This window comes from Orcinus orca, chromosome 2 (genome assembly GCF_937001465.1).
Source record: "Orcinus orca chromosome 2, mOrcOrc1.1, whole genome shotgun sequence".
Taxonomy (NCBI): Eukaryota; Metazoa; Chordata; class Mammalia; order Artiodactyla; family Delphinidae; genus Orcinus; species Orcinus orca.
This window is the reverse complement of record NC_064560.1, coordinates 99093450-99115825: the sequence shown is the minus strand read 5'-3', so window position 1 is coordinate 99115825 and position 22376 is coordinate 99093450. Positions and strand designations below refer to the sequence as shown.

The 22376-nt window shown below is 39.6% G+C and overlaps 1 protein-coding gene across 6 annotated transcripts in view; it reads left to right on the top strand.

Moving 5' to 3' along the window:
• FAM81A (family with sequence similarity 81 member A) overlaps window positions 1–22376 on the top strand; it is a 125018-nt gene that overhangs the window by 58416 nt on the left and 44226 nt on the right. For 3 of the 6 annotated variants that reach the window (XM_049706020.1, XM_049706019.1, XM_033437051.2), the window contains exons 2-3: window positions 12396–12463; window positions 14024–14297. In XM_049706020.1, coding sequence (XP_049561977.1) covers window positions 12417–12463; window positions 14024–14297 — 321 coding nt within the window. In that variant the 5' untranslated portion in view covers window positions 12396–12416. Of the gene's footprint in view, window positions 1–12395; window positions 12493–14023; window positions 14298–22376 lie in introns of all 6 variants that reach the window. The other 3 variants (XM_049706021.1, XM_004274689.3, XM_049706022.1) reach the window with 1 other exon arrangement.

Genomic DNA, 22376 nt, shown 5'->3' with positions numbered 1-22376 from the left:
ACAGAAAGATGTTCAGGATATAGTGTTATTTAGGAAATGCAGGGTACACATAGTATAGAGTAGGATTTCATTTTTTTTCATAAAGGAAAATTATATGTATCCTGAAGAGAGATCTTAAAACAAGGTAAATTGATGTACATATCAACACTCTCTGAGTGGTGATTTTCAATTTATTCTTCATACCTTTATGTAGAGCCTAAATTTTTAAATTATATTACTTTATTAATCACAAAAAGCATTTTTCAGTTTAAGGAAAGGTGTTTTTTAAAATGTTCCAAATTTCTTCATACAAAGTATGTGTGTTGCAATTTGTGTGTATGTGTGTGTGTGTGTGTGTGTGTGTGTGGCTTGTGCTGCGAGGCTTGTGAGGTCTTAGTTCCATGACCAGGGATCAAACTCGGGCCCTCGGCAGTGAGAGTGCAGAGTCCTAACCAGTGGACCGCCAGGGTATTCCCGCAAATTGTTTTTTTCATGTATGGGCTATGGTTTCAAAAACACAAGTTACAGTAGCATGGCTTCAGTCCAGCTGTAACCTCAGCACACATCGGTGCCGGAGGGACAGCTTTGGCCAAATGAAAAGGTAATAGCAAGTACCTAATGATTTCCCCACTAACCCACCACAGTAAACAATATAATAGGGCTTTAAACAAATGAATACTATATTTGCTGAACCTTTTACATAAAGTTTTACTTTAGAAAACAGATCTATTTTCTGTCAGATGTGATGAAAGGACATTAAGCAGGGAAGAGAAAGGAACAGCCCTTTTTGGAAGCGTATCCAGTGCCCCGAGGCCAGACTCTGTTCTGGACACCCCACCACCTCTCTATGGGTGATGCCTGCTGATGAAAAGGCCGGGGCCCTAGGCTCAGATCCCTGATCTCTTCCTTCCTGTGACATCGGGCCAGTTGCTGAACATTTCTAGGTCTCTGTTTCCTCTGGTTAAATGGAGGTGATAAGATCAGACCCTTCACGAATGATCGTGAGGATGAATTCCGTTAATGCCCACAACCATGCTGCATGAATGGGGTCATGGGGTCAGCACTCCAAAGAGGGAGCGGCTGTTAGTTCTGTGGTCCCCAACCCGACAAGCCCACTAGGATCTTAGTTATTGGGGAAGCCGGGCTTCAAATAAGGACCTTCCTGACCCCACCACCCATGTCTCCCACGATGGAAAAGTATGTTGGACTGTAGCTGTGGGAAGGGAGAGCGCAAAGGAGGGAAAGGAGAGATGGTAGGGGGAAGGAAAATGGACTGTGGAAAGAGAAAGTTAAGAAGAGGGAAAGAGCAAAAGAAGATGAATGGAGAGGGGTGAGTGGGAGGAAAAGAGAAAATCAAGCGAGAGGAGGCAGTGAGAGGGGAGGGAGAAGAGCTGAATAGCAATGGAGAGAAAGGAGTAAAGAGGCTCTGAGGGAACCCTCAGCCCCTCTTCCCTCCTGGGCCCCATCCTGTCCCTCCCAGGAGGGATTCCTGGTCCAGCATCTGCCACCGCAACCTCTCCCCTATTCTGACATGCTCTCGCCGCTGGCTGTTCACTGCCCTTGAGTTTCCCAACCCTGATCAGTCCTTGCTGCCCCAGGACAGAGTCCAAGCGTGAGCCTGGCCTCAGAGATCAGTTAAGGAACACTCCCACCTGTCTTCCTAGACACGCCTTCCACTGTTCTCCGCCCTCTCTCCTTTCACTCTATTTTTAACTATAAGGAAATCAGCTTTTTTTTTCCCCACCACCACATTACAACGACTTAATTCATAAATGCTTTGCCTATTTTTTAAATTCTGACACTCAGCAGAACACATCAGTGCTGTATTGTGATAGTAAACTGAAAAACTAAATTTTAATGTTTCCGTAAAAATTGTCATTTTAATTTGTTAAGTTCATGTATCATTTTACATTAAAATGATATACAGGTATTTCTATCCAGTGTCATCTTACTTACAAAAATAGAACAATTTATTGGGATTAATGTTTCCTTTTGTCATTAAATACTATATATGTATCTGAGAATATCTCAGAATCCTTATAATCAGAAATAAATGTTTTGGTTTAGATAATAGCATTTCCCTTTACTCTTCTTTTAACCTCCAAATTCTGTTGATGTATTGCATATTTTGGGCATTGTAATTTTACTTTCTCTTATTTCTTTCAATTCTTCTGTCTTTGCTCTACCTACCTGTCCCTTCCCCTGATTTCCCCAAGTTTTTAAACTCATAAACTGGAGATTGATATTATAACAGCAAAATATGGCACGATCAAAACAGTGTACGACCCAGACCTGCCTGATAGTGTTGCAGACCCACTTGTGGTGCTAGAGATGAGATTTATAAACATGCAAGAGCTGATGCCCTCAGGCAAGGGAGCCAGAATTAATAGGAAGATCTGGAAACAATTTTTGATAAGTCACTTAATCCAGTGACATTTATTTTTCATCCTTATTCATTAGGAATATAGATCCCTTTGTTCTGGCAAAGAATCATGATACTAACCGACCAAGAGACCTAACAGATAAACACTTGCCCACCCACCACACTCATGAAAAGGGCACCAATTCTGGACAGACGTCAGTGTGTGTTGTGGACTCATGCCATGTGACATTTTCTCTCGCAGAGTGGATGGTGCTTGGTTTGTTACAGGGAGGTGTGTTATTGAAAAGCAATCTCAGACAATGAGTGGTGGGTAGACTCCTTTTTCAGAAAGGGGATGTAGCTGGGCTTCTGTAGCTCAGGCAGGATAATTCCAGGTGGATGAAATGACTTTCAGAAGAAGGCATTGCAAAGGTCTCCATTCATTCCCAGGTATTATATTGAGTGACTAATGTTTGGGATTCGGTCTCCGTAGAGAACTATACTTTTAACTAAACCGTATTCTCTGATGCCTTTATTGCTGCAATTTCTGATACTGGAACGCTAATCATGCTCTCATTGTGTGGATTCTTTTTCTAAAAAAAATATTTATTTATTTATTTTTGGCTGTGTTGGGTCTTCGTTTCTGTGTGAGGGCTTTCTCTAGTTGCAGTGAGCGGGGACCACTCTTCATCGCGGTGCGCGGGCCTTTCACTGTCGCGGCCTCTCTTGTTGCGGAGCACAGGCTCCAGACGCGGAGGCTCAGTAGTTGTGGCTCACGGGCCCAGTTGCTCCGCGGCATGTGAGATCTTACCAGACCAGGACTCAAACCCGTGTCCCCTGCATTAGCAGGCAGATTCTCAACCACTGCGCCACCAGGGAAGTCCATTGTGTGGATTCTCGTAGGTCAGCTCTGTGTCCGTTAAGATTTGAAACGTGCCCTGAAGGAGCATATAAGTTAGTAGGGGAGACAGACTATTAAACACCTAAGAATAATAGGACATAGTAAGTAGTATAAAACACACAGAATAAAGAGCTAAAGGATACACACGAGGGAGCCATTTTATTGAATTGAAGGGCTGGTGGGGCCTTACAGGATTAGTACGAGTTTTCTCGGCAGGCAGAGGTGGGAAGAGCATTTCTGATAGAGCACACAGGCAAAGGTATGATGGCAGCAACGTGCTGCAGGACGGTGGTAGGTGGGGCGGCTTTGGGGAAGGTTAGAGTTAACTGGGCTCTGGTATGGAGTGGCCAGGGATGAGGCTGAAGAAGGGGTTAGGCTGGGGTGTGTTGAGAGTAAAGGAAATAGAGGGAATCCCGGAGTGTGGCACAGAGAAAGTATGGCACAACCTCTCTGTTCTCTACTTTGGGAACTCCTACTCATTCTCATCAGTCCTTCCCTGAGCTGGTTGCTACCCAGGAAAAAAACAAAGCCCTCTCCCTTTTTCCTCCCCATTTTTTTTTTTTAATGTTAAAATTTTTTTTTCTACATTGAGGTATAATTGACATATAGCATTATATTAGTCTCAGGTATACAACATAACGACTCTGTATTTGTATATATTACAAAATGATCACCACCATAAGTCTGGTTGACGTCGGTCAGCACAATGGTTACAAAATTTTTTGTGTGTATGATGAGAACTTTTAATATTTACTTTCTTAGGATCTTTCAAATATGCAATACAGTATTATTAACTATAGACATCATGCTGACATCACATTCCTATGCCTTATTTATTTTATAGCTGCAAGTCTGTTCCTTTGACCCCCTTCACCCATTTTGCCTACTTCCCAGTGCCTGGCTCTGGCAACGATCATTCCGTTTTCTGTATCTATAAGTTTGGTGGGGTTTTTGTGTGTTTGTTTTGTTTTTTAAGATTTAAAGTAAGATCATACAGTTGCAAATGACAAGATTTTATTCTTTTTTTCTGGCTGAATAGTATTCCACTATTGTGGAATACTATATATAGTATTATAGTATACTATAATATATACTATAGTATACTATACTATATATACTATATATACTATATACTATATATAATATATACTATAGTATACTATACTATATATACTATACTATAATATATACTATAGTATACTATAGTATATATAGTATTATAGTATACTATAATACTATATATAGTATTCCACTATACACACAGTGCATGTGTGTATGTATTTGCATGTGCGTGGGTGTGTATGTGTGTGTACCTCTCACATTATCTATTCATCACACTTAGGTAGTGTCCATATCTTGGCTATTTTAAATAATGCTGCAGTGGACATAAGGGTGAATATAACTTTTTGAGTTAGTGTTTTCTCCCCATGCGTTTCTGTTCATATGATTAGTTAGCCAGTTATCCCAGTGTTTCCTGGTTGGTGGGGATGTCTACCTTTCTCTGTAGGCTGTGAAGCCCTTGAGGGAGGGGATTTTCATCTTACCTGTTTAGGTCGTCTACATAATAGATGCAAAATGTCTCTTAGGTTGGGTTATTCTATAGATTAACACTTCAGCTAAGTTATTTTACAACTTCAGAATTGTAAAGATTCTGTGATTCTAAATATTAACATCTTTCACACTGGCTTAATTTTTGTAGTCTAAATGGCAAAAATTATTATCTTTAATACTGAAGAACTCCTTTGGCATTGTAGATTGTTTGGCCTGAATCACTTTTTTTCTTAAATGCATTTTGTTTAAATTCAAAATTCTTTGTCTAGAAAAGTAAATGTTCACATTTTGAAACTCTAAAAATAACATACTGGATAGATGATGCCAAAACAATGGTTTCAATCAGAAATGGTTTTTGAATCCAACATCTAAATGAGAACTAATTACTGAATCAGATCACAGTTACTAGGCATTGTTTTAAGGCAATTAACAACAGTATTGAGAAACCTAAGTAATGAAATTTTTTTTGAATTTTATTTATTTTTATACAGCAGGTTCTTATTAGTTATCCATTTTGTACACATCAGTGTATACATGTCAATCCGAATCTCTCAGTTCATCCTACCCCCCCATCGCCCCTGCTTCCCCCCTTGGTGTCCATACATTTGTTCTCTACATCTGTGTCTCTATTTCTGCCTTACAAACTGGTTCATCTGTACCATTTTTCTAGATTCCACATAGATGTGTTAATTTGTTTTTCTCTTTCTGACTTACTTCACTCTGTGTGACAGTCTCTGGGGCCATCCACGTCTCTACAAATGACCCAATTTCATTCCTTTTTATGGCTGAATAATATTTCATTGTATATATGTACCATATCTTCTTTATTCATTCGTCTGTTGATGGGCATTTAGGTTGCTTCCATGACCTGGCTATTGTAAATAGTGCTGCAGTGAACATTGGGGTGCATGTGTCTTTTTGAATTATGGTTTTTTCTGGGTATATGCCCAGGAGTGGGATTGCTGGGTCATATGGTAATTCTATTTTTAGTTTTTTAAGGAACCTCCATACTGCTCTCCATAATGGCTGTATCAATTTACATTCCCACCAACAGTGCAAGAGGGTTCCCTTTTCTCCACACCCTCTCCAGCATTTGTTTGTTGTCTGTAAATTTTCTGATGATGCCCATTCTAACCGGTGTGAGGTGATATCTCATTGTAGTTTTGATTTGCACTTCTCTAATAATTAGTGATGTTCAGCGTCTTTTCATGTACCTCTTGGCCATCTGTATGTCTTCTTTGGAGAATTGTCTACTTAGGTCTTCTGCCCATTTTTGGATTGGGTTGTTTGTTTTTTTAATATTGAGCTGCATGAGTTATTTATATATTTTGGAGATTAATCCTTTGTCCGTTGATTTGTTTGCAAATATTTTCTCCCATTTTGAGGGTTGTCTTTTCGTTTTGTTTATGGTTTCCATTGCTGTGCAAAAGCTATTAAGTTTCATTAAGTCCCATTTGTTTATTTTTGTTTTTATTTCCATTACTCTAGCAGGTATGTCAAAAAAGATCTTGCTGTGATTTATGTCAAAGATTGTCCTTCCTATGTTTTCCTCTGAGAGTTTTATAGTGTCCCATCTTACATTTAGATCTTTAACCCATTTTGAGTTTATTTTTGTATACGGTGTTAGGGAGTGTTCTAATTTCATTCTTTTACATGTAGCTGTCCAGTTTTCCCAGCACCACTTATTGAAGAGACTGTCTTTTCTCTATTGTATATCCTTGCCTTCTTTGTCATAGATTAGTTCACCATAGGTGCGTGGGTTTGTCTCTGGGCTTTCTATACTGTTCCATTGATCTGTATTTCTGTTTTTGTGCCAGTACCATATTGTCTTGATTACTGTAGCTTTGTAGTATAGTCTGAAGTCAGGGAGTCTGGTTCCTCCAGCTCTGTTGTTTTCTCTCAAGATTGCTTTGGCTATTCGGGGTCTTTTGTGTCTCCATACAAATTTTATAATTTTTTGTTCTAGTTCTGTAAAATATGCCATTGGTAATTTGATAGGGATTGCATTGAATCTGTAGATTGCTTTGGGTAGTATAGTCATTTTCACAATATTGATTCTTGCAATCCAAGAACATGGTATTTCTCTCCATCTGTTTTGTGTCATCTTTGATTTCTTTCATCAGTGTCTTATGGTTTTCTGAGTACAGCTCTTTTACCTCCTTAATTATGTTTATTCCTAGGTATTTTATTCTTTTTGTTGCAGTGGTGAATGGGATTGTTTCCTTAATTTCTCTTTCTGATCTTTCATTGTTAGTGTATAGGGATGCAAGAGATTTCTGTGCATTAATTTTGTGTCCCACAACTTTTCCAAATTCATTGATTAACTCTAGCAGTTTTCTGGTGGCATCTTTAGGATTCTCTATGTATAGTATCATGTTGTCTGCAAACAGTGACAGTTTTACTTCTTCTTTTCCAATTTGTATTCTTTTTATTTCTTTTTCTTCTCTGATTGCTGTGGCTAGGACTTCCAAAACTATGTTGAGTAAGAGTGGTGAGAGTGGACATCCTTGTCTTGTTCCTGATCTTAGAGGAAATAGTTTCAGTTTTTCACCATTGAGAATGATGTTTCCTGTGGGTTTATCATCTGTGGCCTTTGTTATGTTGAGGTAGGTTCCCTCTATGCCCACTTTCTGGAGAGTTTTTATCATAAATGGGTGTTGAATTTTGTCAAAAGTTTTTTCTGCATCTATTGAGATGACCATATGGTTTTTATCCTTCAGTTTGTTAAATGGTGTATCACATTGATTGATTTGCATATATTGAAGGATCCTTGCATCCCTGGGATAAATCCCACTTGATCATGGTGTATGATCCTTTTAATGTGTTGTTGGATTCTGTTTGCTAGTATTTTGTTGAGGATTTTTGCATCTATATTCATCAGTGATATTGGTCTGTAATTTTCTTTTTTTGTAGTACCTTTGTCTGGTTTTGGTATCAGGGTGATGGTGGCCCTGTAGAATTAGTTTGGGAGTGTTCCTTCCTGTGCAGTTTTTGGGAAGAGTTTGAGAAGGATGGGTGTTAGCGCTTCTCTAAATGTTTGATAGAATTCACCTTTGAAGCTATCTGGTCCTGGACTTCTGTTTGTTGGACGATTTTTGTGTGTGTGTTTTTTTGTTTTTTTTTTTTGTAGTACGCGGGCCTGTCACTGTTGTTGTGGCCTCTACAGTTGCGGAGTATAGGCTCCAGACACGCAGGCTCAGTGGCCATGGCTCATGGGCCTCGCAGCTCCGTGGCATGTGGGATCTTCCCGGACCGGGGCACGAACCCATGTCCCCTGCATCAGCAGGCGGACTGTCAACCACTGCACCACCAGGGAAGCCCTGTTGGACGATTTTTTTTTTCTTTTTTTTTTTTCTTTTTTTTAAATAAATTTATTTATTTATTTTTGGCTGTGTTGGGTCTTCGTTTCTGCGCGAGGGCTTTCTCTAGTTGTGGCAAGCGGGGGCCACTCTTCATCACCGTGCATGGGCCTCTCCCATTGCGGAGCACAGGCTCCAGATGCGCAGGCTCAGTAGTTGTGGCTCACGGGCCCAGTTGCTCCGCGGCATGTGGGATCCTCCCAGACCAGGGATCGAACCCGTGTCCCCTGCACTGGCAGGCAGATTCTCAACCACTGCGCCACCAGGGAAGCCCACGATTTTTAATCACAATTTCAATTTCATTGTTTGTGATTGGTCTGTTTATATTTTCTGTTTCTTCCTGATTCAGTCTTGGAAGGTTATACCTTTCTACGAATTTGTCCATTTCTTCCAGGTTGTCCATTTTATTGGCATAGAATTGCTTGTAGTAGTCTCTTTTGATGCTTTGTATTTCTGCGGTGTCTGTTGTAACTTCTCCTTTTTCATTTCTAATTTTATTGATTTGAGTCCTCTCCCTCTTTTTCTTGATGAGTCTGACTAAAGGTTTATCAATTTTGTTTATCTTCTCAAAGAACCAGCTTTTAGTGTTATTGATATTTGCTATTGTTTTCTTTGTTTCTATTTCATTTATTTCTGCTCTGATCTTTATGATTTCTTTTCTTCTGCTAACTTTGGGTTTTGTTTGTTCTTCTTTCTCTGGTTCCTTTAGGTGTAAGGTTAGATTTTTTATTTGAGATTTTTCTTGTTTCTTGAGATAGGATTGTATTGCTACAAACTCCCCTCTTAGAACTGCTTTCGCTGAATCCCATCAGTTTTAGATGTTGTGTTTTCATTGTCATTTGCCTCTAGGTATTTTTTGATTTCCTCTTTGATTTCTTCAGTGATCTCTTGGTTATTTAGTAACATATTGTTTAGCCTCCATGTGTTTGTGTTTTTTACATTTTTTCCCTGTAATTTATTTCTAATCTCATTGCATTGTGGTTGGAAAAGATATGATTGATATGATTTCAATCAAATCAAGGAAATCATTGATATGATTTCAGTTTTCTTAAATTTACCAAGGCTTGATTTGTGACCCAAGATGTGATCTGTTCTGGAGAATGTTCTGTGTGCACTTGAGAAGAAAGTGTAATCTGCTGTTTTTGGGTGGAATGTCCTATAAATGTCAGTTAAATGTATCTGGTCTATTGTGTCATTTAAAGCTTGTGTTTCCTTATTAATTTTCTGTTTGGATGATCTGTCCATTGGTGCCAGTGTGGTGTTAACGTCCCCCACTGTTATTGTGTTGCTGTCAATTTCTTCTTTTATAGCTGTTAGCATTTGCCTTATGCGTTGAAGTGCTCCTATGTTGGGTGCATATATATTTATAATTGTTATATTTTCTTCTTGGATTGATCCCTTGATCATTATGTAGTGTCCTTCCTTGTTTCTTGTAACATGCTTTATTTTAAAGTCTATTTTATCTGGTATGAGTATTGCTACTCCAGCTTTCTTTTGATTTCCATTTGCATGGAATATCTGTTTCCATCCCCTCACTTTCAGTCTGTATGTGTCCCTAGGTCTGAAGTGGGTCTCTTGTAGACAGCATATATATGGGTCTTGTTTTTGTATTGATTGAGCAAGCCTGTGTCTTTTGGTTGGAGCCTTTAATCCATTCATGTTTAAGGTAATTATCGATATGTATGTTCCTATGACCATTTTCTTAATTGTTTTGGGTTTGTTTTTATAGGTTCTTTTCTTCTCTTGTGTTTCCCACTTAGAGACGTTCCTTTAGCATTTGTTGTAGAGCTGGTTTGGTGGTGCTGAATTCTCTTAGCTTTTGCTTGTCTGTAAAGCTTTTGATTTCTCTGTCGAATCTGAATGAGATCCTTGCCGGGTAGAGTAATCTTGGTTGTAGGTTCTTCCCTTTCATCACTTTAAGTATATCGTGCCACTCCCTTCTGGCTTATAGAGTTTCTGCTGAGAAATCAGCTGTTAACCTTATTGGAGTTCCCTTGTATGTTATTTGTCATTTTTCCTTTGTTGCTTTTAATAATTTTTCTTTGTCTTTAGTTTTTGTCAATTTGATTACTATGTGTCTTGGCATGTTTCTCCTTGGGTTTATCCTGCCTGGGACTCTGTGCTTCCTGGACTTGGGTGGCTGTTTCCTTTCCCATGTTAGGCAAGTTTTCAACTATAATCTCTTCAAATATTTTCTCGTGTCCTTTCTCTCTCTCTTCTCCTTCTGGCACCCCTATAATGTGAATGTTGGTGTCTGCATTTCTTTTCATTCTTTTTTCTTATTCTGTTCTCTGGCAGTGAATTCTGTCATTCTGTCTTCCAGGTCACTTATCTGTTATTCTGCCTCAGTTATTCTGCTGTTGATTCCTTCTACTGTGTTTTTCATTTCAGTTATTGTATTGTTCATCTCTGTTTGTTTGTTCTTTAATTCTTCTTGGTCTTTGTTAAACATTTCTTGCATCTTCTTGATCTTTGCCTCCATTCTTTTTCCGAGGTCCTGGATCATATTCACTGTCATTATTCTGAATTCTTTTTCTGGAAGGTCGCCTATCTCCACTTCATTTAGCTGTTTTTCTGGGGTTTTATCTTGCTCCTTCATCTGGTACATAGTCCTCTGCCTTTTCATTTTGTCTATTGTTCTGTGAATGTGGTTTTCTTTCCACAGGCTGCAGGACTGTAGTTCTTCTTGCTTCTGCTGTCTGCCCTCTGGTGGATGAGGCTATCTAAGAGGCCTGTGCAAGCTTCCTGATGGGAAGGACTGGTGGTGGGTAGAGCTGGGTGTTGCTCTGGTGGGCAGAGCTCAGTAAAACTTTAATCCACTTGTCTGCTGATGGGTGGGGCTGAGTTCCCTCCCTGTTGGTTGTTTGGCCTGAGGCGACCCAGCACTGGAGCCTGCAGGCTCTTTGGTGGGGCTAATGGCGGACTCCAGGAGGGCTCACGCCAAGGAGTACTTCCCAGAACTTCTGCTGCCAGTGTCCTTGTCCCCGCGGTGAGCCGCAACCGCCCCCCGCCTCTGCAGGACACCCTCCAACACTAGCAGGTAGGTCTGGTTCAGTCTCCTATGGGGTCACTGCTCCTTCCCCCTGGGTCCTGTTGCGCACACTACTTTGTGTGTGACCTTCAAGAGTGGAGTCTGTTTCCCCCTGTCCTGTCAAAGCCCTGCAATCAAATCCCAGTCGCCTTCAAAGTCTGATTTTCTGGTAATTCCTCCTCCTGTTGCTGGACCCCCAGTTTGAGAAGCCTGACGTGGGGCTCAGAACCTTCACTCCAGTTGGTGGACTTCTGTGGTATAAGTGTTCTCCAGTTTGTGAGTCACCCACCCAGCGGTTATGGGATTTGATTTTACTGTGATTGCGCCTCTCCTACTGTCTCACTGCGGCTTCTCCTTTGTCTTTGGATGTGGGATATCTTTTTTGGTGAGTTCCAGTGTCTTCCTGTCGATGACTGTTCAGCAGTTAGTTGTGATTCTGGTGCTCTTGCAAGAGGGAGTGAGCTCACGTCCTTCTACTCCGCCATCTTGAACCAATCTCCAGTAATGAGAAATTTTTAAAACCATCCTATTTAGTTCAGATTTCTAATGCATTGTGATGATCAACTCTTCCTTATATATGCCTGATGTAATATGAATGATTATATCTTATAATACAGTTTCAAGGTTTTATTTATTTATTTTTTTAATGTCTTTATTGGAGTATAATTGCTTTCACTTTGAAGGTTTTAATGAAGAGTATCATTCTCATTCTCTTCGTGGATAGCTAAGTTCCCCCAAATCAGATCCCGTTGATCATGCATTGTTTTGTTAAGATTAATGTTTAAATAATGCTCTTCATTTGCTACGGAATTTACTAAATTTGCTGAGATCAAATTTCCTAACGTAGTTTCCTGTACATTCCTGTGGAGAAGTACAGGACTGACTAAGCCTATTGAAGAAACTATGTTGTTTCTTTAAAAGTGGTTTCTCAAGCTTGAGATGCAGATACGGGGTGAGAAAACTTAAGGAAACTCCATTTGACAGTCCTTGTTGATCTATCTAGGAGAAGCATTTTGATGTTTGATTCTTTTTTCCTTTTTTAGAGACATCTTCTGTTTCTATTGTATATAAGATATAAGGTATTTAATAATATAATTGATCAGCATGGCAGCATAATTTTTGATCCCCTTAGTAAATTAATAATAAGCTGTAGAGGTCATTTAAGTTGTAGATATAAACCGTTAAATAATTTAATGCTTATTTTTTCAACAGATGTGAACTATTAAAAAGAAAATGGCCCAACGGAGTACTGTATTTCCTTCTCTTGTCACCGAGGAAAGGTATAATATATGGAAAATATGCATCTAAGGTATACTTTTTCTTTCCACCAATTCCATGAGGGCTGTTAGTGGGTGTGATCATTATAAAAGAAGCCTTGTGGCTGTTACATTATCCAACAGTGACTTTTTTCGAGGGCAAGAGTAGTACTGTTGTGTCCCGTCTCTGGCTTCTAACTTATAGGATACTGTGGACTATTCAGTGACCCTGACAGGTGGAGATTTCACAGTAGCCCTTCAGTACAGTTGCACTTCTGGTCAACAGTGAAACGTACCTCTGGAGGTTTGGGGGCTGATACCCCTGCTCACCCTTTTATTTATTTATTAAAAAAAAATTTATTTGTTTGGTTGCACTGGGTCTCAGTTGCGGCCGGTGGGCTCGTTAGTTGAGGCACACGAACTCAGTTGCAGCATGCATGTGGGATTGAGTTCCCTGACCAGGGATTGAACTTGGGCCCCCTGCATTGGGAGCGCAGAGTCTTAACCACTGCGCCACTAGGGAAGTCCCCCTGCTAACCCTTTTATTTATTTTTATTTTTTAAAATAAATTTATTTATTTATTTATTTATGGCTGTGTTGGGTCTTTGTTCTGCTCATGGGCTTTCTCTAGTTGCGGCGAGCGGGGGCTACTCTTCGTTGCAGCGCGTGGGCTTCTCATTGTGGTGGCTTCTCTTGTTGTGGAGCACAGGCTCCAGGCACGCGAGCTTCAGTAGCTCTGGCACGCAGGCTCAGTAGTTGTGGCTCGTGGGCTCTAGAGCGCAGGCTCAGTAGTTGTGTGACACAGGCTTAGTTGCTCCGTGGCAGGTGGGATCTTCCTGGACCAAGGCTCACACCTGTGTCCCCTGCATTGGCAGCTGGAATCTTAACCACTGTGCCACCAGGGAAGTCCCTGCTAACCCTTTTAAATCAGAAGTGGCGTGTCCATAGGCCAGAATTGGCTCATAGAAGTACATTGTTTGGCCTGGATCATCTTAAATACTTTTTTAATGAATTGTTAACATTTTAAGAAATCAGGTGACTTCACATACAAGCCTACATTTCCTGCCTCTTGTTGAAATATCACATGACCTGGAAAAATGGATCTGCATTCCCAGATGGTCACTCATGGGTGGAGCAGAATCGTGGCTCCCTTTAGTTGAGGAACGCCCTGTCAGTTCTGCAAAGTCCCCACCACTCCCTAGTGTATTCTCTGTGGTATGCTTCCCTCATTTATGTCCCCTGCCTGACCCTTGTAAGCATTTGAGTTTGTAGCCACTGCTTTAGAGGGAGGGAGGAGAAGGGCAGGTCCAGCAATTTTGTTAATAAGCTTTGATCTTCCAGCCTCTTGCTTTGGGAGGTCATGGAGCCCGCTACCAGCGCACTTAACTCTCTGGGGACCATTGTTTAAAGTTGCTGCCTGGCTCACCAAGAAAACTCTTTGCGAGTAGAAACCCTGCCTCAAATCCCCTTTAGCTTGTAGGGATAGATAATTTGCCTCTCCTTTTCTGGGAAGTCTTGAATCTGGCTTGAAAAATGACTGTTTCCCAATTGACAACCCTAATAATGTGGGGCTCCCTTCCGTAGGCGAGTTAGAACGATGCCCCGACACAGCCAGTCCCTGACCATGGCACCCTACTCATCCGTAAGCCTAGTGGAGCAACTGGAAGACAGGATCCTCTGCCACGAGAAAACCACGGCCGCCCTCGTGGAGCATGCCTTCCGGATCAAAGATGACATCGTCAACAGCTTGCAGAAAATGCAAAACAAAGGGGGAGGCGACCGCTTGGCCAGGCTTTTCTTGGAGGAGCACATCAGAAACATAACTGCCATAGTGAAGCAACTGAATCGGGATATCGAGGTAAGGCGTGTGGAAGTCAGGTGGGCTGCGTTCCTTTCCACAGACCTGTTCCATGTCTGATGCCTCCCTCCCAAGCAGTACTGTGTTCAGACCAAAGCTGTCTGTCTTGTCTAGTCTTAAGGATTGCCAAGGAAACAGCTTGAACAAATATATTAAATGTATTCCAGTATTTGATAGCGGTTACTGTCAGTGTTATTTGTGTTTAATCTCAGTGTACCTTGCTGATTACTAAATCACTTTTGTTTTGTTCGGCTCTCAAGGGAAAGAGAGAGAACCAGTCAAATAGTTTCCCTGTAATACCCTTCATGTAGCTGAAGACAGCTATTAAATCAATTACTAGGTCAGCCTTTGCTGCTTCGGATTAAATGTTTCTAGGTCATAATGATTATAAATAATACAGTTTATTACTCAGACAATCTAGGGATGTGAATCGCTTCTTGGACTCCCTTTTATTGCTTTATTTTTCCCTAAAGTGAACCCAATAAAAAGCCAATATTGTCTATTTTTAGAGTTTGTAAATATACTGCTTTTTATTGAGCAGTCGCAGGGACCACAGAATTTAATTCAGAAAGCTTAAGATCATTTAGGGCCTGGGCTAACATCACTGAATAATGTCAGTATCCTACATGTGTAGTTCGAAAATGTATGAATAAAAGATATATGACTAGGTTAAGGAAAATCTTTATTTCACATCATGGAGATTTTTTTTTTTTTTTTTTTTTTTTTTGGCTGTGCCACGCAGCTTGTGGGATGTTAGTTCCCCATCCAGGGATTGAACCCGCTCCCTCAGCAGTGAAAGCGTGGAGTCCTAACCACTGGACCACCAGAGAATTCCCTGGATATTGTATTTTAGTTATGCTTCCTGAAATCAAGACTCATTTTTTTCCAATGTCAGATTTGTATTTATTTATTTTCGTAGCTTTATTGAGGTATAACTTAAAAGCCACAAAAATCCACCCATTGTAAGCGTACAATTTGTGCAACCATCAACACAGTTCAGTTGTAAAACCTTTCCATCACTCTGCAAATTTATATAAGCCTGTTTGCCGATAATCCCTCCTTCCACCCCAGACCCAGGCAACCACTAATCTGCCTTCTGTCTCTATAAGTAATTTGTCTTTTCTGAACATTCTGTATAAATGGGATCTCACAATCTGAAGTCCTTTGCATCTGGTTTCTTGCACTTAGCATGATCTTTTTGAGGTTCAGCCATGTTCTGGCATGTATCAACATTTCATTTATATTCATGTCCCAGTAGTATCCTGTTGTGTGGAGATGCAGCATTCCTTTTATCCATTTATTAGTTGATGGACATTTGGGCTGTTTCCAGTTTTTAGCTATTGTGAATAAAGCTGCTGTGAACATGGGTACATGTCTTTGTGTGGACATATATTTTCATTTCTCTTGGGTAAATTGCTAGGCGTGGACTTGCTGAGTCTTGCAGTAAGCTTGTGTTTAACTTTTTAAAACATAGCCAAACAATTTTCCAAAGTGGCTATACCATTTTACAATCCTACCAGCAATGTGTGAGGGTTCCAGTTTCTCCACATCCTCACCAACACTTGCTGTTATCTGTCTTTTTGATTATAGTCATTGTAGTGGATGTGTAGTGGTATTTCATTGCACTATTAATTTGCATTTCCCTAATGACTAATGATATTGAGCACTTTTTCATGTCCTTATCAGTCATTTGTGTGTCTTCTTTGGTGAAGTGTCTACTCGAGTCTTCTGCCCATTTTTAAAAATTATTTTTTTATTGTGTGTAAGATATTTATCACTTTAACCATTTTAAAGTGTGCAGTTCATTGACATTAATTACATTCACAGTGCTGTATGCAACCATCACCACTATCGGTTTTCAAAACTTTTCGATTGTCCCAAACAGAAACTCCGTTCCCACTAAACAATAATTCCCCATTCCACTCTCACCTCAAGCCCCAGGTGACCTCTGTTCTACTTTCTGTCTCTATGAATTTCCCTATTCTAGGTTTATCACATAAGTGCAATCACACAATATTTGCCCTTTTGTGTCTGGGTCATTTTACTTAGCGTAATGTTTTCAAGATTTATCCATGTTGTAGCATGTGTCAGAATCCATTTTTTTTTAATTTAGTAATTTATTTTTTATAAATTTATTTATTTAGTTTTGGCTGCGTTGGGTCTTCATTGCTGCACGCGGGTTTTCTCTAGTTGCGGTGAGCGGGGGCTACTCTTCGTTGCGGTGCGCGGGCTTCTCATTGTAGTGGCTTCTCTTGTTGCGGAGCACGGGCTCTAGGTGCACGGGCTTCAGTAGTTGTGGCACATGGGCTCAGTAGTTGTGGCTCACGGGCTCTAGAGCACAGGCTCAGTAGTTGTGGCGCACGAGCTTAGTTGCTCCGCGGCATGTTGGGATCTTCCCAGACCAGGACTCGAACCCGTGTTCCCTGCATTAGCAGGTGGATTCTTAACCACTGTGCCACCAGGGAAGTCCCAGAATCCATTTTTAAATTAGGTTATTTGTCTTGTTATTGAGTTGTAAATTTTCTTTATATAGTCTAAATACAGGTCCCTTATCAGATATGTGATTTGCAAAATATTTTCTCCCATTCTTTGGCTTGTATTTTCATTCTTCCAATGGTGTCTTTTGAAGCACAAATTTTACAAATTTTAATGAAGTCCAGCTTATCAGGTTCTTTTATGGTTTATATTTTTGGTGTTGTGTCTTAAGAACTGTTTGCTTAACCCAAGGTCACAAGGCTTTTCTGCTCTGTTTACTTCAAAAGTTAATTTTAGTTTTTACCTTTAGGTTTATGATCCATTTTGAGTTAATTTTCATGTATGAAGTGAGATTAAAGATCTAAGTTAGATTTTCCTTGAATATCATATGAAAAAAATTTATCATTTTCCCATTTGTCCCTTTGTTAAAAAAGAATGGATCATAAAATTTAAGGGTTAATTTCTAAATTCCTTTGATCTTTATGGCTTTCCTATGGTAATACCACATTGCCTTAATTTCTAGCTTTAGAGAAATCATGATTTCAAATCATTTTGAAATCATGTAGTGTAAGTCCTCCAACTTTGCTCTTTTTTTCAAAATTGTTTCAGCTATTCTAGGTCCTTTGCATTTTCATATAGATTTTAGGATTAGCTCGTCAGTTTCTATAAAAGCCTGCTGAGATTTTGACAGAGACTGCTTTGAATGAGATCAATTTGGGGAGAATTTCTATCTTAATTTTGAGTCTTTGATTGTTTCAAAGAATCAATTCTTGGTTTTATTATCTTTTCCTATTTGCTTTTTTGTTTTATATTTCATTGCTTTCAATTCTATATTGTTTCCTTTTTCTCTGCTTGCTTTAGTTTGTTTTTCTTTTTCTAGTTTCTTAACGTGGAAACTTAGGGAATTGGTTTGAGATCTTTCTTCTTTTCTGATAGTGGTGTTTAAAGCCATAATGTGTCCTCTAAGCACTGCTTTGGCTGCTTCCATGAGTTTTGGTATGTTGTGTTTTTGTTTTCATTCAGTTCAAAATATTAAAGTTTCCCTTGTGGTTTCCTTTTTTGGTGCATGTGTTACTTAGAAGTGTGTTATTTAATTTCCAGATGTTTGGGGTTTCCCCAAACTTATTTCTGTTGTGAATCTCTAATTTAATTTCACGTGGGCAGAGTACATACTTTGTATATTTTTAATCTCTTTAAATTTATTGAGACTCTTTTTCAGTTATTGAAATATCCAGTTTTTATTGTTGAATTGTCTATTGCTCCTTTCAGTTCTGTCAGTTTCACTTCATGTATTTTGGGGCTTTGTTGTTACGTGTGTATACATTTATAATGTGTATATTTTCCTGAGGTAGTGATTCTTCTGTCATTATAAGATGTCTCTCTTTATCTCTAGTAATATTTCTTGTCTTAAAGTCTATTTTGTCTGATATTAATATAGCTATTCTGGCTCTTTTATGGCTGCTGTTTGCATAGTTGATTTCCTTTTTTGATGATTCTCACTCACCTTATGCCTAAGTGAGGTCCTAGTGTACCACATGATTAACAGTTTTCACTGTCCTTTGAGATTACCGCATACACTTTACTAAGGACAGAGATTTACTCAGAGTTGTACTCTAATTGAAGTACATTTGTCTTCAGGGTTCTAAAATTTCTGGTCTATCCTGCTTTTGATGTTTAAAGAAAAGGACCATATGTTTGTTATAAGGGGATGTCATGGATCTTTGTTGCTTTGGTGACTGATGGCATCCATTCCAATTTCTTTGGGTCATAGCAATTTTATTTCCCTTTGGAGCTTGAAATCTGTGCAGAGTGTTCCAATGACAGGAGTGCCATCCGTGCAGCTGTACCTGTAGGATGCTGAGCAGTGGTTCCTGCTGCCTGGACCCTAGGAAATACCTTTTCTTTTCTCTTTTTTTTTTTTTTTTTTTTGATGTGGACCAATTTCAAAGTCTTTATTGAATTTGTTACAATATTTTATGTTTTGGTTTTTTTGGCCATGAGGCATGTGGGATCTTAGCTCCCCAACCAGGGATCAAACCCATACCCGCTGCGTTGGAAGGCAAAGTCTTAACCACTGGACCACCAGGGAAGTCCCAGAAATACCTTTCGTGTCTTTTTCTCAGTCTGGATCCCCAGCTACCCTGTTGATAGTGTGCGCTTCTCCCCTATATCCTTCCAATAAATTCCAGATTTTCCAACTAAGTTAGCCAGAGTCAGGTTCAATTGCCGGCAGCCAAAGAACTCTAATGGTATCCAGGGGACATAGAACGCTTAAGAGATTGCTGTAGATAATTTACTTGTTTTTGGAAGGTGGTGTCTATATTTAGAATGATCTTTCCAGTTTTATATTTGAGTGCTAAAGCAATTTTATCCCAGAGGCTGAATAACTTGGCAACCCCAAGTCGACACCTTCACAAAATTAAAAAACCCAACTTAAACATTTCAGTTTTGAAAAGAGAGCTATATTAGGGGGCTGATAGCCCTGCTGCACTCAAATCTAGAGAGGGCGATAGATAAAATCAAAGTGATTGGGGATAAATAATGATTCTCAGATTCCTGTTCCCTCCACCAGTGGCAAGAAATGTGTCACAAAAAAATGCAAACACCCCCATGTTTCATGTTAGAAGGTAGTGTGACCTCCCCATTTCTCTGTGGGTACTCTGCTGGGTTCTGTTTGTTTATGTGGGTGGCGGACAGACCAGAGACTGGAGACAGTCTATTCCACATTACTGTCCTCAGGTCAAAGCAGAGAGTGTAACTCTACCCTTAGAAAGCTCTGGACTGAATTTTTTCTGTCCCCGTAAGAGGGGATAGTGCTTTAGCTGCAGCTGTGGGATCTGGGGAATAACTTTCCCTTTGTACTAATCCAACCATCAGAACCGTTTAAAATATATAATTTACAACCTCAGCTGAGCCCTCAGAGCTGTTGAAAAGTTCCTTCCTTCTAGGAAGCCCTCGCTACCAGTTCCCTCCCTGGCCCCAGTTCTTTTTCCCTTACTGTATCCTGGGCACCCAGCACTTGATGCTGTTACCGTAGTATTTACTGAATAGGACGACATTGTTTCTTTGCAAGTCTGTATCCCCTGATAGAATGGGAGCCCTTCAAAAAAGAAAAGGGTGGGATAGGGAGGGTGGGAGGGAGACGCAAGAGGGAGGGGATATGGGGATATAGGTATACGTATAAGCTGATACACTTTGTTTTACAGCAGAAACTAACACAACATTGTAAAGCAATTATACTCTAATAAAGATGTTTAAAAAAAAAAGAAAGGAGCTTTGTCTTACTCATCTTCACATTGTCCAGCACAATGTTTAGAGCAAAATGCCATGAATGCTTGTTAAGTGAATAAATGCCTATTTCAGACTGAAGCCCATTGCAGATCTTATGGTAGCAAAAAGAACTAGAAGAGACTCTGAGGTCATTTGTGCAAACTGCATCCTTTTCAGATGAGGCATCCTAGGCCCAGGGAAGTGAAGAGACTTCTCTGAGATCTCAAGGCCAGTAAGTGGCAGTGCTGAGACGAAACCCAGACTGTTAAACTCCAAAGATAAGCTCCTTTCACTTTTCTGCTTTGCCTCTTGGAAGCTCCTCTAGAACCCCAAATCTTAGGTAACCAACTCTCAAATGTGACAGGCAGTGCTTTTCAGTCATTCTTTGCTTTCTGAGTATTTCTACTCCCTCAGGAAGAATTTCTTCATGAAACTAGGTAATTAAAGCTTTAGTTCTCACTGAGTTCTCCCCTGCCCCCTCATTCCTTTGGTGTGAGTTCATTGAACTGCTTAGATAATTACAGTTAATAGCAAACATACCTAGGAATCCAAAGTCATTAGTCATTGAGGCTTTTGCTAATTATTTTTCTTTAAGATGTGTTTTTAACACGATTTTTCAGTAATGTGTATTTAAGACGATTTTTAAATAATTTAAAATGCAGTGAGTTTTTCCATCTGAAACACATTTTATGTAATGATTATTCTTCCCTTAACCAGACAGCACTCTTCCATTTACATATATTTTTGGAGTGTGCAGTTTGCAAATGAATAGATGATTTCCATTGTAGAGAGGGAAGTCTGAGTAAAATCTAATTCTGGAAAAAAATTTACTTTGCATATATGAGCATTTACTTTTTTGTAGCTGGTAATAATTATATTTCATTATAAAGTAACAGAAGAAAGTTTGGAAATTTAATAGACTTTTTTATGAAACACTAATTACATAGTTTTATATGTATTGTGAGCCTAAGCATGTTTACCCAAACATAACCAAAATTAGGATGCTTAATGAGACATCAGAATTGTCACATTGTAGCCAAACTGTTAAAATGAAATCATGGTGTAGATTAAAAGTACTAAAAGGAAGTCTTTATATATAAGCAATATAAAATTAGGAGGGTGGATGTTATGCAAAGGCAATATGCATATTTAAAGCAAAGAGATGTGAAGATACTCAAATTGTACTTAAATGATATGAAAGGTGTATTTTTTGTCTATAGATTCTTAATGAATTTCTTCTGTAAATTGCCTGGTTTTTAGGTCATTTTCATGACTGGTTTACAGTGGTTTTTCAGTTCACTCAGTAAAATTTTACTGGGTATTTGTTTTGTAAAAATCTGTCCCTGCAGGTGATTTTGTATTAGAAAACTAAAGCTGAAACCATTCTTGACATGTACAGCTCAGTCGAGGCTCCTGATAGAGCTAGTCGGATTGAGATACGTTAATACTATATCTTGGTAAATTTGCCTCAATAAGTCTTTATGGTTATCACGTGGCTCTGTACACGGTTATACACAGGAAGAAAAGTAAAATACATTGTCAGACCACTAGCCTACGTGATCCTCAAGAACTAGAGCTGAGTCTTAATTTTTCCATTTCTAGCACCTACACAGTACAGTGTCTAGCACTTTGTAGGAGCTCAAGAAGTCTTTCGTAATCAAAGGCTCTGGGGTCCTTGGTTCTTCGAGAATCCTGTAGTTATTGCCCATATTCTGTCAGCAGATTCCAGTGTCAAAACAGATGACTGTGGGCTAGTGTCTAGTAGGTGCTTGATAAATGTTGAATGAAAGAATCTATTGTTTTAATACATCCCGACTCATTGTCTCCATTGGCAGTTTGCCTTGCTATGTGGAGTATGTTATCAATTATTTATTCCTCAGAAACTTTCCACAAATTATCATCATCATTATAAATTCAAAAGAGGTAATGTAGTCAACTATGAATTGTACACATCTGGATTATCCATACTGCCTTTGATTTAAGCTCATATCAGCCCCTGGGAGCCGAATCCTGGTAAGCAGTCCATGGCTCTTTTGTGGGGTAAGCTCTCCCTTTCATGCCAGTTTGATGGCTTAGGGAAGTGGTTGGGACCCCCATGTCCCCTTGGGGCTTTCAGCATGTCTTTGGCCAGGATCTGCTACCCAGCTGATTAGAATCTGCAGACCTACTCTTGGTTTCCATGTGCTCAGGCTTCATGATGTCCGGCTGGCTTGGGGTGTTGGCTCTGACTTAGGTGGGAAGTGGGAAAAATGTATCAAACCCTCATCTAATTGACTAGATTACACATAATTTTCTAGCTTAATAATTTGCAGATGGGCTACTGAAGAGTTTGCT